This window comes from Podarcis filfolensis (genome assembly GCF_964270895.1).
Source record: "Podarcis filfolensis genome assembly, chromosome: 9".
Classification (NCBI taxonomy): Eukaryota; Metazoa; Chordata; class Lepidosauria; order Squamata; family Lacertidae; genus Podarcis; species Podarcis filfolensis.
The window spans coordinates 12,401,546-12,417,665 of record NC_139610.1 but is presented as its reverse complement, the minus strand read 5'-3'; the positions used below and the strand labels follow the sequence as shown (position 1 = coordinate 12,417,665).

At 41.0% G+C, this 16,120-nt stretch overlaps 1 protein-coding gene across 1 annotated transcript in view; it reads right to left on the bottom strand.

Moving 5' to 3' along the window:
- The window catches only part of TBC1D19 (TBC1 domain family member 19), a 77,336-nt gene that overhangs the window by 23,024 nt on the left and 38,192 nt on the right, over positions 1–16,120 (bottom strand). Inside the window, exons 12-14 of the mRNA XM_083630531.1 lie at positions 12,461–12,535; positions 9,347–9,409; positions 2,077–2,161 (exon numbers count right to left, since the gene is read on the bottom strand). Coding sequence (XP_083486657.1) covers positions 2,077–2,161; positions 9,347–9,409; positions 12,461–12,535 — 223 coding nt within the window. The remainder of the gene's footprint in view (positions 1–2,076; positions 2,162–9,346; positions 9,410–12,460; positions 12,536–16,120) is intronic.

Below are 16,120 nucleotides of genomic sequence, written 5' to 3'. Positions count from 1 at the left end.
CTCGCTGGACCTTGCTATGGACCCAAGGTTGGTCGCCCTGGTTGCCCAGGGGGCCTGGTAGGAGTTTTTTCCAATTGGCAAATTGGCACTGGCCTCTTGGTTTTTTTCACCAACCTCGTAGCAATTGTCACAACTTTCTTGGTATTTGGCGGTTAGGCATTGGAATGTGTTGTTGGTGTATGGAAGGGCAAGGTGTGGCCATCGCCTACCCCTTCACTTATGGGTATTCCGTTAAAGGAATCTGGCGGTCGTGGATCCTGTCTGATGCCCTGTGTGGCGGGGGGCCATGGCACGACCCCCGGTGACATCATTGGAGAGCTTATAGTTGTATTTGCATCAACAGGCTCCCCCTACTGGTGGTTAACCCTCTGACAGACTCACCCCTCTCCGAGTGGGTGGAGTCAGATTTGCTGTTGTCCAATGCCTAAGCCAATATCTTCTCACATGCTGTAATCAATAAAGTTGTGGCCTTTTCTAGCCCATTAACCTAATATCCTGTGTCCACGTGTCTTTATTATTCCCAAGCGGGGGACGAGTCTTCGAATCACAACACCATTTCCCTGGTCAAATTAAAGTTCCATGCAGATGTTATGACAGGGAAAGGAAGTGTGAGGTCCTGATCACTTATGCCCTGGGTCACATCAGGCAGAGGACGGGAAGGGAATAAAAAGTGATGAAAACTCTGCTGCCCATTCAGTTAAAGGGCCACCACTTTTCCTCTCAGGACATCTAGAGGAACAGAGCACACCATGGTTTTTTGGGGGGGATCAGCTGAGACCTTCTACTGGAAGGAGAAGAGGATCTTAGGCTGTTCTACCCAGCACAATACAAAACTGCCTTCCTGCCTTCACCTTCTGTGAAGACAGATTTCCATGACAAAGCCAAGCGTCATTCCCTCTCCCCCATCCCTTCTGCCTAGTATCAGTAAGGCTTAAAAGAAATTAGCAGGACTTAAAAAGTGCTTTGCTTTGAGAGGATCAAACCCATTATTTAAATCTAGAGAGCAGAAGTATCATTTGAGCGAAACTGCTGTTTTAGCATATGCCTACATGAATTTTAAAATAGGGTCATTTTCTCTCTCTGAAGTTAAGCACGGACCTATGATGCGATCTGGAGAGAATGTAAAAGATGACAGTCATGGTTGGTTTTATGGTAGATGAAAATGCTCTCTAGTGGTGCTTTTGATCTGTTTTCGTCTTTTCTGTCAACCGCCCTGAGACCTCTGGGGATATAAATTCAATCAATCAATCAACCAATTAATCTTTCATAAATACTGTTCATGTGCAGAATGTTTAGCAGTGAAAATCCAATCTGCACCATTGAATCCTGTAGGATTTTTTTTTAAGCTGTATTATAAAACATAATTAGCATTTTTAAAATGCAGTAACAGTTGGGCACAAAGTCACAATCATTCTGTTGGCCAGGGAATATACATTTGTAGACTTCCTACTTTTATGGCAGGGAGAGAAATCCTATTATACAGTACAGCTGTTTAAAGTATTGAACTGTCTCACATGTAGGCAATTGAAAAGAAAGCACAAACACACAGCCAGCTGCCTTTACAGTCACCATCAAAAACAGTATGCGTACATGTTATTTTTTCCCTCCACAGGGATAACAGTATCAGTGGGTGAGACTTGTCAGGAGAAAAGCACTGCAAGAGGGAACGATTAGAATGACCCTTTTCCCCTGGTCTTCAGCTTCAAATTGCAGCCTCAGTATATAGAAGGAGGCAAAGCCTGGAGAAAGAAACACAGAACTACACATAATGTCTAGTTCCGCTCTTTGTCAGACTTGCGCAACACAAGACTTGCCACCCCAAATGTAGCCTACTGGCTATGCTGCCAAGTGCTCAACCCCCGCAACAAAAAAGCGAATTAAAAAATCCACATGTTTTTGGAGGCAGCACAAAAGTAGGTTATTTGTGGTGAGCCACAAATACAGTTTGCATTGTAGTGTTAAGACCTGGACCAGAGAAATCTGGTTCTGAATCCTGCTCAGCTGTTGACGATCACTAGTGGAAGTCACCAACAATAATCTTTTATAAATACCATCAATAAATATTTGTTTCTTTACCTCGAACATATGACTTGGGTGGAGTAGCACTATTGTAAGCAAAGTGTTCCAACACTGAAGTGTCTCGTGAAAAACAAAGTAATACCTGTAAAAACAACAACAGGAATATGAGAAACTGTTCAATGAATAAAATCACCTTGAAGTTTGACATTAAAATGTCATTTCCTGCAAAATAAAAATACAGGCAAATAAAATAACTAGCATAGCCTCTTCATCCTCTCAGGTTGTACTGGTCACTTTGAGAAAGGTGAGTTAAATCCTTGAGTTTCTCTATAACATGCAAATTGTCTCGCCAACTCAGAGCAAGGTATATCTAATTCAGACAATAGATTTGTCCGTACTTTTACAGCAAAACTAAATGTAATGCAAGAGATCCATGATCAGACCTCCCATTTTCTTGGTTTTCTTAAAAGCAGCTAACAGGGAACCTCAAATTGAAGAGGGGGGTTAGTATTTTCCATCCATGTCTCTCTCTCTCTCCCTCTCTCTCTCTCTCACACACACACACCCACACCCCTCTGCTATTTGTCCAGCTGTGGAAAACACAGGTGAGAACAGAATTACATTTCCAGGAGTGCTTCCATCTCTTCAAAATCTAAACAAAAGAACTGGTCTTTTAGACAACTAATGCAATTTTGAGGAGGAAACACAGTTTATCTTGCCTTCATTCTGAACAACAGCCAGAACTTCACTTTTCTCTTTGTATTCACCTCTGTTGTTATAAATTAGCTTTTAATTTTTACTATTTATTAGTACTTTGTTGAGTGTACCATGTTTTGATAGTTTTAGATAGGATCAAAAGCTGGTAATGAATAATGTTGGTTGTAAAGTGTGTGTTTAAGATAAAGGCCCTTTGTCATCCGAAAAAAATGTTAATCTGCAAAATAGTAAGCTGCTCAAGGAGGTAAAAGCCAGAAAATTATTATGTCCTCTGTCAGAAGCGCAGACATTTTCCCAAGACATTTTTGCTTTTGACAAATATAATTATCAAAAGGGTGCGTTTACAAAAATATTAAACAAAAAGGAGCTGTCTGAGTGGATGATGTACAGTGAAACATTACCACGGCATTCTAGGTAGAATGAAGGCAAGATAAACTGTGTTTCCTCCTCAAAATTGCATTAGTTGTCTAAAAGAACAGTTCTTTTGTTTAGATTTTGAAGAGATGGAAGCATTCCTGGAAATCTAATTCTGTTTTCACCTGTGTTTTCCCCAGCTGGACAAATAACAGGTGGGGGGGGGGGAGGGAGAGGGAGAGGCAGACGGACAGAGACATGGATGGAAAATATCAACCCCGCTTCTGCAATTTGAGGTTCCCTGCTAGCTGCTTTTAAGAAAACCAGGAAACTGGGAGATCTGATCATGGCTCTCTTGCATTACATTTAATTTTGCTGTAAAAGTATGGACAAATCTATGCAGCTGCATAGCAGACAGGAAGCAAAAGTATACGGATCTGCATTCTACCTAGAATGCTTTCAGTGCCATGGCAATGTCTCCCTGTGCATCATCCACTCACACAGATCCTTTTTGTTTAATATTTTTGTAAACACAGCCTTTTGATAATTATATTTGTCAAAAGCAAAAATGTCTTGGGAAAATGTCTGCGCTTCTGACAGAGGACCTAATAATTTTCTGGCTGAGATATGGTTTTTACCTCCTTGAGCAGCTTACTATTTTGCAGATTAACATTTTTTCAGATGACAAAGGGCCTTTATCTTAAACACACACTTTACAACCAACACTATTCATTACCAGCTTTTGATCTTATCTGAACTGTCAAAACATAGTACACTCAACAAAGTACTAATAAACAGGAAAAATTAAAAGCTAATTTATAACAACTGGGGTGAATACAAAGAGAAAAGTGAAGTTCTGGCTGTTGTTCAGAATGCAGATGCACACACTTTTGCTTCCTGTCCTGTTTCCTGCCATTTACATTCTCAGATTTCCCTAAGAACAGTGAAAGCCTTATATTTCTAGCAATAAGCAAAGCTGAGATGACCCATCCCTGGGCAGAAAGGCCTGGGCAAGCCACAAAGTCCTGCCAATTCAAGAATAGCTCTTTAGCAAGAACACTGTAACTCTTTAAACAAGAATAGTCAGGTTTTACGTCACTTTATTTATGTTTCGTGTTTCGTGTAAATTTCATTTTACGTTAGCACTTGTTCAGATAGGGACCCATCAGAGAATACTGCCGTTCACCAAGGAAATTCAAAATGTGAAGTTTGTGTTTTATTTTGGTTTGTGTCCATTGCTATTGGCTGGTAGGTTTTACAACCGATATATAACTCCCTTGCTTTGTGATAGTCGGATGGCACCTATAAATAAATAAATGAATGAATCTGAACAACAGTCAGCAGTGCAAGGCTACCTCTCCTACTAAGCAATGACTTAGTTTTAAAAAGCTGAGGAGGATATGACTTGATCAGTCCAGACGTCGCATGCAATCCATTCTCCCCAACCTCATCACTGCATTTGCTTGTATGAGACACAGAGAAACATCTGTAATGAGACATTAAGAAAACTGGGGGATGCTTCCTTTGCAGCTAAAACACGCACGCACACACGCACACTTCATTACATTTGTATAGTTATCAAGGTGTTTGTGCTGAATCAAACCTAATGCTGTAGTACCACAAATGTCTGTATTTAGCCAAAATGAGATGGGAAAGAAAAGTCCCTTCATTCTCCCAACAGAACTTATACATTAAACATGTGTCCTCTGACGGCTAAGGTGAACGTGGGAAGCAGATTTGCAAAGGAGAATCAATTAGGCAGGAGGAAGGTACCTTGGTTCTTGAGTGGAATCCGTTCCGAAAGTCCGTTTGACTTTGGAAAACGTTCAAAAACCAAATCACGGGTTCTGATTGGCTGCAGGAGCTTCCTGCACTCAATCGGAAGCCGCGGAAGACTTTCGGGTTCCAAAAAATGTCCGCAAACCAGAACACTCACTTCCAGGTTTGCAGTGCTTGGGAGCCAAAATGTTCGAGTCACAAGGCGTTTGAGAACCAAGGTACGACTGTACTTGCTGTACCAGCCAATAGTTCCCTGAAAATTCCACTAGGCCGTTTTCTCCATAGGCAGGCCTGGCTTAATGAAAAAGAGCAAAAAACAACAACATGTCTCCAAGGACAGAGTAACATTTCCAGGGGAATTGGGGGGGGGGGAAGCATTCAGCAACCCCTCCCAGCAAATGACACTGTATTCTATGTGATGTGTCCCTCCCCACAAGGCATATGCAGCTAGAGCCCCAGTTTTCACTTTCTAATATGAATTTTTACTCTTAGATAGCTGCCTGCTATGAGGTATAGGAGTGATCACACCTACAAGAAAGTTTAATTCTGTTCATTCCTGTCCATTCGTTTGTTCTCTGCACTGGTCAGTGTTTTCGTTGATGAATTAGATGAACAAGGAAACACACCATTTTTGCAAAATGATAACTTAGTACTGCCCTGCAGAGAGCAATTTACGGGTAACTGACCTATCTATATTTATCGCCAGGATTTTGAATGACATCAGATTATTTACTCTGACAGAGAAGAGTTTGCACTGTCGTTAGCATTTCAGAGCTAACTGATTCAGAAAGTGGCGTTTTAGACTTCCTTCAGTCAAAACTGTCAAGCGACCACTGACTGGAAAATATTTTTCATTCTACCTGCCAGTCCAGAAGCTCCTTTTGATTATGAAACAGATTTTTGGATTAATTTTGCCTGCCCAGGACTGGGCTGCGCTTCCCCTGAAATAGCAGGTCCAGAGTATGGGGGTACTTCTTTTTCCACCTTTGTCACTGGGAGCATAGGCAGCCTCAGTGGTTGAAGTGCCTTTTACCAGCTGCACTGGGTACAACAGCTACAACCAGGATAACTTGATCACAGCAGTTTAGGCATTACTGCCATGCACTCTGTGTGGGGCTTCCCTTCCACTTGACCCGGAAACTGCATTTTTTTTGTAGAATACAGGTGCTGACAGCTGTGGGACTCTGTCACCATATAACACCTCTGCTCATAGCTATTCATTGGTTGCCAGTTTGCTACCAAACCAAGTTCCAGGTGTTACTGTTGGTAAAGGTTAAAAAAAAGGTAAAGGACCCCTGGATGGTTCAGTCCAGTCAAAGGCGACTCTGGGGTTGCAGTGCTCATCTCGCTTTCAGGCTGAGGGAGCCGGCGTTTGTCCACAGACAGCTTTCCAGGTCCTGTGGCCAGCAGGACTAAACCGCTTCTGGCGCAACGGAACGCAGTGATGGAAACCAGAGGGCACGGAAATGCTGTTTACCTTCCCACTGCAGCGGTACCTATTGATCTACTTGCACTGGCGTGCTTTCGAACTGCTAGGTTGGCAGGAGCTGGGACAGAGCAATGGGAGCTCACCCTGCCGTGGGGATTCGAACCACCGACCTTCCAATCAGCAAGCCCAAGAGGCTCAGTGGTTTAGATCACAGTGCCACCCACGTACCAACAGTAACGTTACTGTAGGTATATAAAACCGGTAACTTGGGACCTGTTCAAATCTGTCTTTTAGTGTTGTGGTACCTACACTTTGATACTGCCTGTTAATAGACATTTAGAGAAGTGCTTTTGCTGTATTTTTTTGGCACATGATCAAAACATTCTTGTTTAGGCAAGCCTATCAAAACATCTATATGGGGACACACTGGGCTATTTTTGAGGTTCTTCCCCACATTAAGGTTATTTTTTAACTAACGTTTTTTGTATTTCTGCAAACTGCAGGCTTCCCCTGAACCTGCTAATACTTGTATATAGGTGCTGCTGCTTTGACTAGATAAGGACTCATGCTCAGATCATGAGTTTTCAATTAGTACATTAGCATTACTAGTAAAGATGGATAGGGAGGTATAAATTCTGCTGTAGATTTTTAATATTAAAAAAACAGCATCATACATATCACACACAAAACAGGAGTCCTAATTTTTGTTAATTTCTAGCATTCAGAGGACTAAACAAATCAGTCTGTCCTCTAAGGAGGGATACATTCAGCCACCAATATATTTCAGCTTGTTTTATGTAGCTATAATCGACAAAATGACAAGCCCACCCTAACAGCTGTGACTAATCGAGTTGAAAGTGCCACGAAAATGTGAAGCCTCCCCCATGACATTTATGTAGACACTGCAATCAAATACACATTAGGAAATTTGCAAACGTAATAAGCTTCCATTTAAGAAGACTAAAAAGAAACAATATATGCAAGTCCACACAAATTAGTTGGCTCTCCTTTACTAGAAGCAAAGGTAATAAATTACGGATGCTTGTTTACTTAAGACTAGCACTTCCCCATCCTAAGTGTTCAAGGTCGGAAACAGTATTGTATAAATATAAGAATACAACATTTCCTGTGCAGAGCTTTAGGACAAGAGACTGCTTAATACTATTATATTTAAGTGGTATTTACCTTTTAAACATTTTTTTCCTGGGAGTTCCTCCCTAAACTCTTATCTCACACCTTTCTCAAAACTCACCTTTTCTTTGCCTTTTAATCTTCATCTCCAGCTGAAACATGGTTTTAGCACATCTAACTGCATTTGATCACATTTTTTACCCTCCCATTTCCCTTCCTTCTTTCTGTTTATGATGCCATCAGTGACAAAATCTAGGTTGCTAGGTCCTTGGGGTAGTCCACCAACCCCTTTTGCTCATGTCATTCTGTGTAGCACCATATATATCTGCAAGTCTCTATATAAATGATGATCAACAATACTACTTTTCTCCTGCAAGTCCCATAGGACTCCAATGTGTACATTGTTTCGGCATGCGGAATCTGCCCCAATATCTTTCAATATCTCTCCACAGTTGCTCTTAATAACCTACATAGCTTAGGGCTCATCTATACTGTTGTTTAATGTGGATAGCAAGCTGGGGGTGTCCGCCGAGACCATGTAACACAGGTCCTGAAAGACCTACATTGGCTCCTGGTAAGTTTCTGAGCACAATTCAAAGTTTTGGTGCTGACCTTTAAAGCCCTAAATGGCCTCGGTCCAGTATACCTGAAGGAGCATCTCCACGTTTAGAAGACCTCTGAAGGCAGCCCTGTTTAGGGAAGTTTTTAATATTCAATGTTTTATTGTGTTTTTAATATTCTGTTGGGAGCTGCTCAGAGTGGCTGGAGAAACCCAGCCAGATGGGTGGGGTATAAATAAATTATTATTATATTATCATTCCTGTACCTCCTTTGAGTCTCAGTTGTACACATCACATTCTCTTACAAATTACTGCCTTTCTACTTTCCACTCCCTCAATCTGGCTTTTCTTATACCAGGGATACTCCGAAGAAGAGAAGGTATGAGAAAATTCACAGTGTTCTGAAAGAGTATGCCGTATGGCCAACGGGAAATCAATAGAGGTCCAGAATTACTGCTATAAGTATTCGCCAGTGCACATCAACGGACAGTACAGAAAAATCTAGCATCTCAAAGTGTAACCCTTCCCAGCGGATTCAATTTTCAGAGAGTCTTAGATCCTTTTCAGCTAGGGCTAACTTAGTGAAACCAGTCATCCAAAGATTGTGGCTGCACAAAATGACAATTGGAATAGGAGTTTGACTTAGCCTGCTAGTTATCTTTAACTTTGCTGGCTGAAGGTTGTTTATGGTAAAGGTTAGCCATGCACAGGCATAGATGAGTGATTCTGGACAGTGACTGATGGATCCATTTAATTGAGGCACTAAGTCATCCAGGCTGTAATCATATACACACTTCCTTGAATGAAAGCCCCACCAAACATAGTAGAACTTCTGAGTAGGCATGTATAGGATTCCGCTGCTGGTCAGCTTTAAAGGACCCCTGACCATTAGGTCCAGTCGTGACCAACTCTGGGGTTGCGGCGCTCATCTCGCTTTATTGGCTGAGGGAGCTGGCGTTTGTCCGCAGACAGCTTCCGGGTCATGTGGCCAGCATGACTAAGCTGCTTCTGGTGAACCAGAGCAGCGCACGGAAACGCCGTTTACCTTCCCGCCGGAGCGGTATCTATTTATCTACTTGCACTTTGTGCTTTCAAACTGCTAGGTTGGCAGGAGCAGGGACCGAACAACGGGAGCTCACCCCATCTCGGGGATTCGAACTGCCAACCTTCTGATTGGCAAGTCCTAGGCTCTGTGGTTTAACCCACAGCGCCACCCGCGTCCCCGCTGGTCAGCTTAGTGCAACTGTAATTCACTACCAGTTTTACTGGGCTTAAAAGATACCTGGAACAAATTGTACCTAATTTGCATGTCACTTTTTTCCACTGACAGGCTGCTGCAATAACAGTAATTACTTACCTGATATAAATAATCCTCAAACACGAAGTAGTAGTCATCATTGCTGGCTGTCAGCTTCACATCCTGCAAATGAAAAACCATAAAAATTTGAAGCTGAGAAGTATATTTTCCAGCTGGGAAGCTCCTGTGGTGCATCAGCATAACAAGATATTATTGTTGTCATGCTACAGAGTTAATAACTATTCACTCCACCTGTTGTCAACTTCACATTTCCTGCACACAGAAAAAATCTATTAGTATCATCATACTGATATCCACATGCTATATTTGATCACGTCACTTCTAATTAGTTTTCATCAATGGGAGTTTCCCCACTCTTTCATGGGAGAGGGAATGCAAATTATCTCCCAATTAACATTTAAACTGCATTCCACAGTCATCAAAGAACTGAAAAACTAATCATGCACCCCTTTGAGAGTTCTAGGTTTGTATTTCTCAGACAATAAGCTTTCCTTTGCCATGGCACGTGGCAATCTCTCTGAGAACTGAGGAATGGTTTTGAAGAAGTTTGAGACAATGCATGGAATCAAAGAATTTTAGAGCTGGAAGGGACCCGAGGGTCATCTAGTCCAGCCCCCTGCAATGCCATACCAAAAATGCTTGTGGATCCCAGCTGAAAAACAACAGTAAAACTATGCATTTCTAAAACAGTTTGCATTTCTGTATGCCCTTCCTATCACACCTGACACACGAAGAGGCCAAGGAATCTGTTCTTGGTGGTTTGTAAATTGTTACAGTGTATGTGTCTTACAGTGTCTAATTTATATATATGTATATATATATGTATGTATGTATATGTATGTATATGTGTGTACAGTGGTACCTCGGGTTACATACGCTTCAGGTTACATACGCTTCAGGTTACAGACTCCGCTAACCCAGAAATAGTGCTTCAGGTTTAGAACTTTGCTTCAGGATGAGAACAGAAATTGTGCTCCAGCGGCGCAGCAGCAGCAGGAGGCCCCATTAGCTAAAGTGGTGCTTCAGGTTAAGAACAGTTTCAGGTTAAGAACAGATCTCCGGAACAAATTAAGTACTTAACCCAAGGTACCACTGTGTGTGTGTGTGTGTGTGTGTGTATACGTGTGTGTGTGTGTGTGTGTGTGTGTGTGTGTGTACTGAATAAAATAGCTACACAAACCTATGATCCAGATGCCATTTCTCTGGAAAATCACAGGAAACCACCTAAATAGTCTGAGCCAGTGAATTGTGAAGACACATCACAGTTTGTTCTAATGTAACACTGCTGTGGCAGAATGTCACACTGGTACAACACCACCAGAGACACAGCAAAGGAGCATATCAGGGGAGGAGTCAGACTCAGAAAGTTTATATCCCATCCCAAAGTAATATGATAGAAAAAGAGATGATCTACACTAAAACACTCTGAACTCAGCAGAGAGCCAAAAACCATTTCCCCACTCTATTCGCCATGCTTTTCCTATCCATTCATGACAAAAGTACAGATGTCCAACTAACAGCCAAAGTAGACAATGTATAGGAGTCCATGGATGCTGTTATTGTTGGTTGTAAATTAAGGCAGGCTTTGCATTTAAAAAAAGTAGCTTCAGAAGGACTCTCATAAATCAGGGCTGTATTGAAGGATGACATTTAAGACAGACCCTCTCTCTATTCAACCCCAAATCCAAATCTGAGATCCAGCGCCGAGGGCCTTCTGGCGGTTCCCTCATTGCGAGAAGTGAGGTTACAGGGAACCAGACAGAGGGCCTTCTCGGTAGTGGCACCGACCCTGTGGAACACCCTCCTTTCAGACGTGAAGGAAATAAGAAGCTATCCTATCTTTAAAAGACATCTGAAGGCAGCCCTGTTTAGATGGGCGGGGTATAAATAAATAAATAAATTATTATTATTATTATTATTATTATTATTATTATTATTATTATTATCTTCTCACATGCTTATAGAAATCGACTCTCAGCTTCCTCCTGAGCAAGTTGTGCATATAATTGTTATGCTGGAAGAGTTGAGGCAACATTTATTTCCGGAGAAATTGTCTGAATATCCTCTCTCCGCATCAGAAAAATCCGTCCACTTTGCAGAAGTTTCTCCACCATTTATTGATGTGGCTGATCAACCCACCCGCAAACACTGTGAAACAGGACATTGTGAAGGATGCAAAATATTGGCCAGGCTGCCACCACACTTGCAAGATAAAAACAACCTGCGATAGCCTAAGGGAAAAATGGAAGAAGCTGGGCTAATGCCGCTGCTAATGGTGTCCCAAAAAGGAACCCCTGCCTGTTCTTTCTTTTCCTTTCCAAAATAATTCAATGGGGGCGGGGGGAGCAGCAGAAATATTAACTATTGCACTGAACCACTGCAGATATACTTCAGATACATGCAACTTTAGATGAAACCTTTCACAAACTATAACAGTTGTTTTTCATTTGAAAGTACAGTGGTACCTCGGGTTAAGTACTTAATTCGTTCCGGAGGTCCGTACTTAACCTGAAACTGTTTTTAACCTGAAGCACCACTTTAGGTAATGGGGCCTCCTGCTGCTGCTGCGCCGCCAGAGCACAATTTCTGTTCTCATCCTGAAGCAAAGTTCTTAACCTGAAGCACTATTTCTGGGTTAGCCGAGTCTGTAACCTGAAGTGTATGTAACCCGAGGTACCATTGTAGTAAAATAGAGATTCTGACACTGTGGTCGGTCAGCAAATAGATACAGATACAGTGGTACCTCGGGTTACATATGCTTCAGGTTACATACACTTCAGGTTACAGACTCGGCTAACCCAGAAATAGTGCTTCAGGTTAAGAACTTTGCTTCAGGATGAGAACAGAAATCGTGCTCTGGCGGCGCGGCAGCAGCAGGAGGCCCCATTAGCTAAAGTGGTGCTTCAGGTTAAGAACAGTTTCAGGTTAAGTACGGACCTCCGGAACGAATAAAGTATTTAACCTGAGGTACCACTGTACAGAGACAGAGAGAGAAACCTTCTAAATGGAGATCATTATCCCAGTTGGTATCTGCATTGGGCAAATTGTTTCCTGATGCCTCATGGAAAGAGACATGGAAAGTAAAAATTGATGATGATGATGATACAAACCACATCAACAACAGATAGCGATATATAAATTAGAAATACTCACTTTATAAATCAAATTGTCCACCAAAAGGTCATGCTGAATCACATTAGACTTCAGTTGTTCATAGTACAAAACATCCTAGAACGAAATAATGCTAAATATTATTCGTTGTGTGAGACTTAAAACAAATGACACACTTCATAGTGGTGTTTTGCTTATTTTAAGACCATATGATGTTAAAGTTGAAAATGGAGTAAACAGCTTAAAAAGAAGGATATCAGGACACAATCAGAAAGATACTGTTGAGTATATCCCATTAAAATAAATGGGATATACGGCAGAATCCGAGACCAGGGAGAAGAGTTGGTGGAAGAAGATTGGAGGAAATTTAAAATTTATTTACAGAAGTATTGTAAAATGTATGAATGTGGATGACATTGAAATAAAATGAAGAGGTTCTAGTAACAAGAGATAAAAATTTGAAACTATAAATTTGGGAGATAAAATATTTAAGGACAAAGTAGTACGATATGAATTTGCTGAGCTAATTGCTAAAGAGGGATACAAAAAGGGGAGGTGTGAGGAAGTCAGGAAAATAAGTTAATCAAAGATGAATAACTAGAAAAGAGCGACTTGTGTTTGCCTTATTTTATTTGTTGTGTGTTGATTGTCTTTTTTCTTTTTGTGAAAGATTGTACTGTTGTGTCTTATATTTTGTGTGTGTTATTGTATTATGTTTGGTTGTATTCTTTTATTGTTAAACCTAATAAAATATTATTATAAAAAAATAAAAATAAAACAAATGGGATATACTTTGTGTATACGTCGATCAAAAACTAAAATCTTTTTCAAACATCCAAATATGATACTTCCTCAAGTCGCTTCCTTCCGCACAACCAGGCAATGAAAATTATCAAGTCTTCATGAAGTGTGGTAACTCTAGTAACTAATTCCTCCTGGAGCCAAAGGACAATATAAAATTGCTTTACAAAGAAAAAAAATATGGCTCCATCTTTGCAAGTTTTTAAATGGATCTTAAAAAGCATTTTTATTTCAAGATGCATTTAATTAGGATGCTATGTGTTAAGAATTGATGCTTTTGAATTATGGTGCTGGAGGAGACTCTTGAGAGTCCCATGGACTGCAAGAAGATCAAACCTATCCATTCTGAAGGAAATCAGCCCTGAGTGCTCACTGGAAAGACAGATCCTGAAGCTGAGGCTCTAATACTTTGGCCACCTCACGAGAAGAGAAGACTCCCTGGAAAAGACCCTGATGTTGGGAAAGATGGAGGGCACAAGGAGAAGGGGACGACAGAGGACAAGATGGTTGGATAGTGTTCTCGAAGCTACCAGCATGAGTTTGAGCAAATTGCGGGAGGCAGTGGAGGACAGAAGTGCCTGGCGTGCTCTGGTCCATGGGGTCACGAAGAGTTGGACACGACTAAACGACTAAACAACAACAACAACATGTGTTAAGCTCTACATTGTTTTAACGTGCTATTGATAGTTTTGGATCTGTATAATGGTTTTATATATTTTCTAAATATTCTCAGTTGAATGAATGAATGAATATTTATTGCTAAAAGCTATAAGCTTAGGATACAAATAAAGCTATAAGCTTAGGATACAAACAATGCGTAGGATACAAATAACTGATTTAAAACTGAACAGCAGCAGCAACAGCAGCAAAGCAAACATGCAAAAATGCAAAAATCATTCTTGCATAAGTTAAGCACTCCACGTCTCACACTCCCCCTTATGATATTTGTCTTGGTGCCTAGCTCTCAACTTACTTGCAGCCAAGGCAAATTTTGCAACCCGTGTAGTTATAAATGCATTATTGCCAGCCAGCAAAATAGAGATTTTCTAAATAACTAATCATTATTTTTTACGTGAGCCGCCCTGGAGGGCTTTGCTCTGAAAGTCAGCATACATTGGGGTAGCAATCCATCCATCCCTCCATCCCTCCATCAATCAATCAATAATATTCTAAGTATACAACAGAAGAGGGTGAAACTTAAAGAGCCTATAAAATAAAACTGCAGGGGAAAAGGAATTCTGCTAAATTCATGAGGCAAGAAACTGGAGGGTAACAGTTAACAATTTTTCCCAAGAACGTCAGTGGTATTCCTCTAAATAATTTATGCAAAGCTATAGCCGCTTCACAAACATAGCTGGCTAGAAGCAGACTCTAGCCAAGCAAAACCTAGAAGCAGAGATACAGCCATAAACACAGCTCACATGGATCCTATCAGGGAGACAGAAGCCACAGCTGGAAGAATACAATTAATGACTTGGCATACAAATGTCATGATGGCTAGCATAGTTTTGGAGGTGGTCACTGCAAGCACTTTGGCATAAAGAGGGGGGGGGGAAGAGAAAGATAATAGTAACTTGGTTCTCCTTTTAAGGCAGCATATGAAAATATAATAGTTGTAAAATATACACATCACAACTGTGTTTATTGTATTAAATTATCTGCTTTTTCCATAAACACATTTTGTTCTATTTTAGGATTTTGAAGTTGATGATAGGCAATTGCACATCATTCCACAGATGGAAGAAGATGTAAAAAATTCAACAGTGCAAAGGACAAGACTTAACGATGAAAAGGAATGCGAACTAGATACATTCAGAATATTTATAAATAATCTACTTATCAGGTATACAAGCCTTTCTCCCAAACACAGTAACCTGTCCATAGAATGGGGGTTTGTATAAGTAGAATACAAGTTACGTATGTTGAACTATGAAGAACTGATCTCCTGTTTTTGAAATTTAAAAAGTTTTCACATGAATGTGAAAGTGGATTTGTTATTTATATAGCATATCACATGAATAAGCAACACTATGTCGGTGCCCTATAGACATGGCTAAATTTACAAGTTTTTTAAAAAATAAAGTTCTAAGAATGTGTGGTGGTGAGACGTTGGATGTTATGGCAACCCTGCATTAACGGGAAAGAGCCAAGATCCAAAATATGAACCTATAACATAATATTATACAAGCTTCATAATTAAGAACAATGTCTACATACTACATTGGTAGAAATGTTGCAAAAAAACAAAAACACCAGCATCTTTGTGGCAAGTTCTACCTCTCTCAGCATAGCGTCCAAAACTAGGGGCATTTATTTTGTGCACTGGGGGGCTATTACACCGACAGCTTCTGAGGCCCTATTCTATGACACTGGCCATATTTGGTTTGCTTACAAGAAACCCCAAACCCACCAACTGGAGTCGGGTGCAGAATAGTGGATGGGTAGAGGAAAAGCAAAATGCTAAGTATTGGGTTAAGGGGCAGAACCAATTATCAGCTGCTGATGAAATCACACAAGTGAAATACTTCAGATAAGGTCTGATGTGTGTGCACTTTTAACTAGTCAATATACTAAACTGCCTTATATGAGTTATAGGGAGCGGGTGGCGCTGTGGTCTAAAGCACTGAGCCTCTTGGGCTTGCGATCAGAAGGTCAGCGGTTCGAATCCCCATGATGGGGTGAGCTCCTGTTGCTCTGTCCCAGCTCCTGCCAACCTAGCAGTTCGAAAGCACACCAGTGCAAGTAGATAAATAGGTACCGCTGCGGCAGGAAGGTAAATGGTGTTTCCGTGCACTCTGGTTTGCATTACGGTGTTCCGCCAGAAGCGGTTTAGTCCTGCTGGCCACATAACCCAGAAATCTGTCTGTGGACAAACTTCGGCTCCCTCGGCCTGAAAGCAAG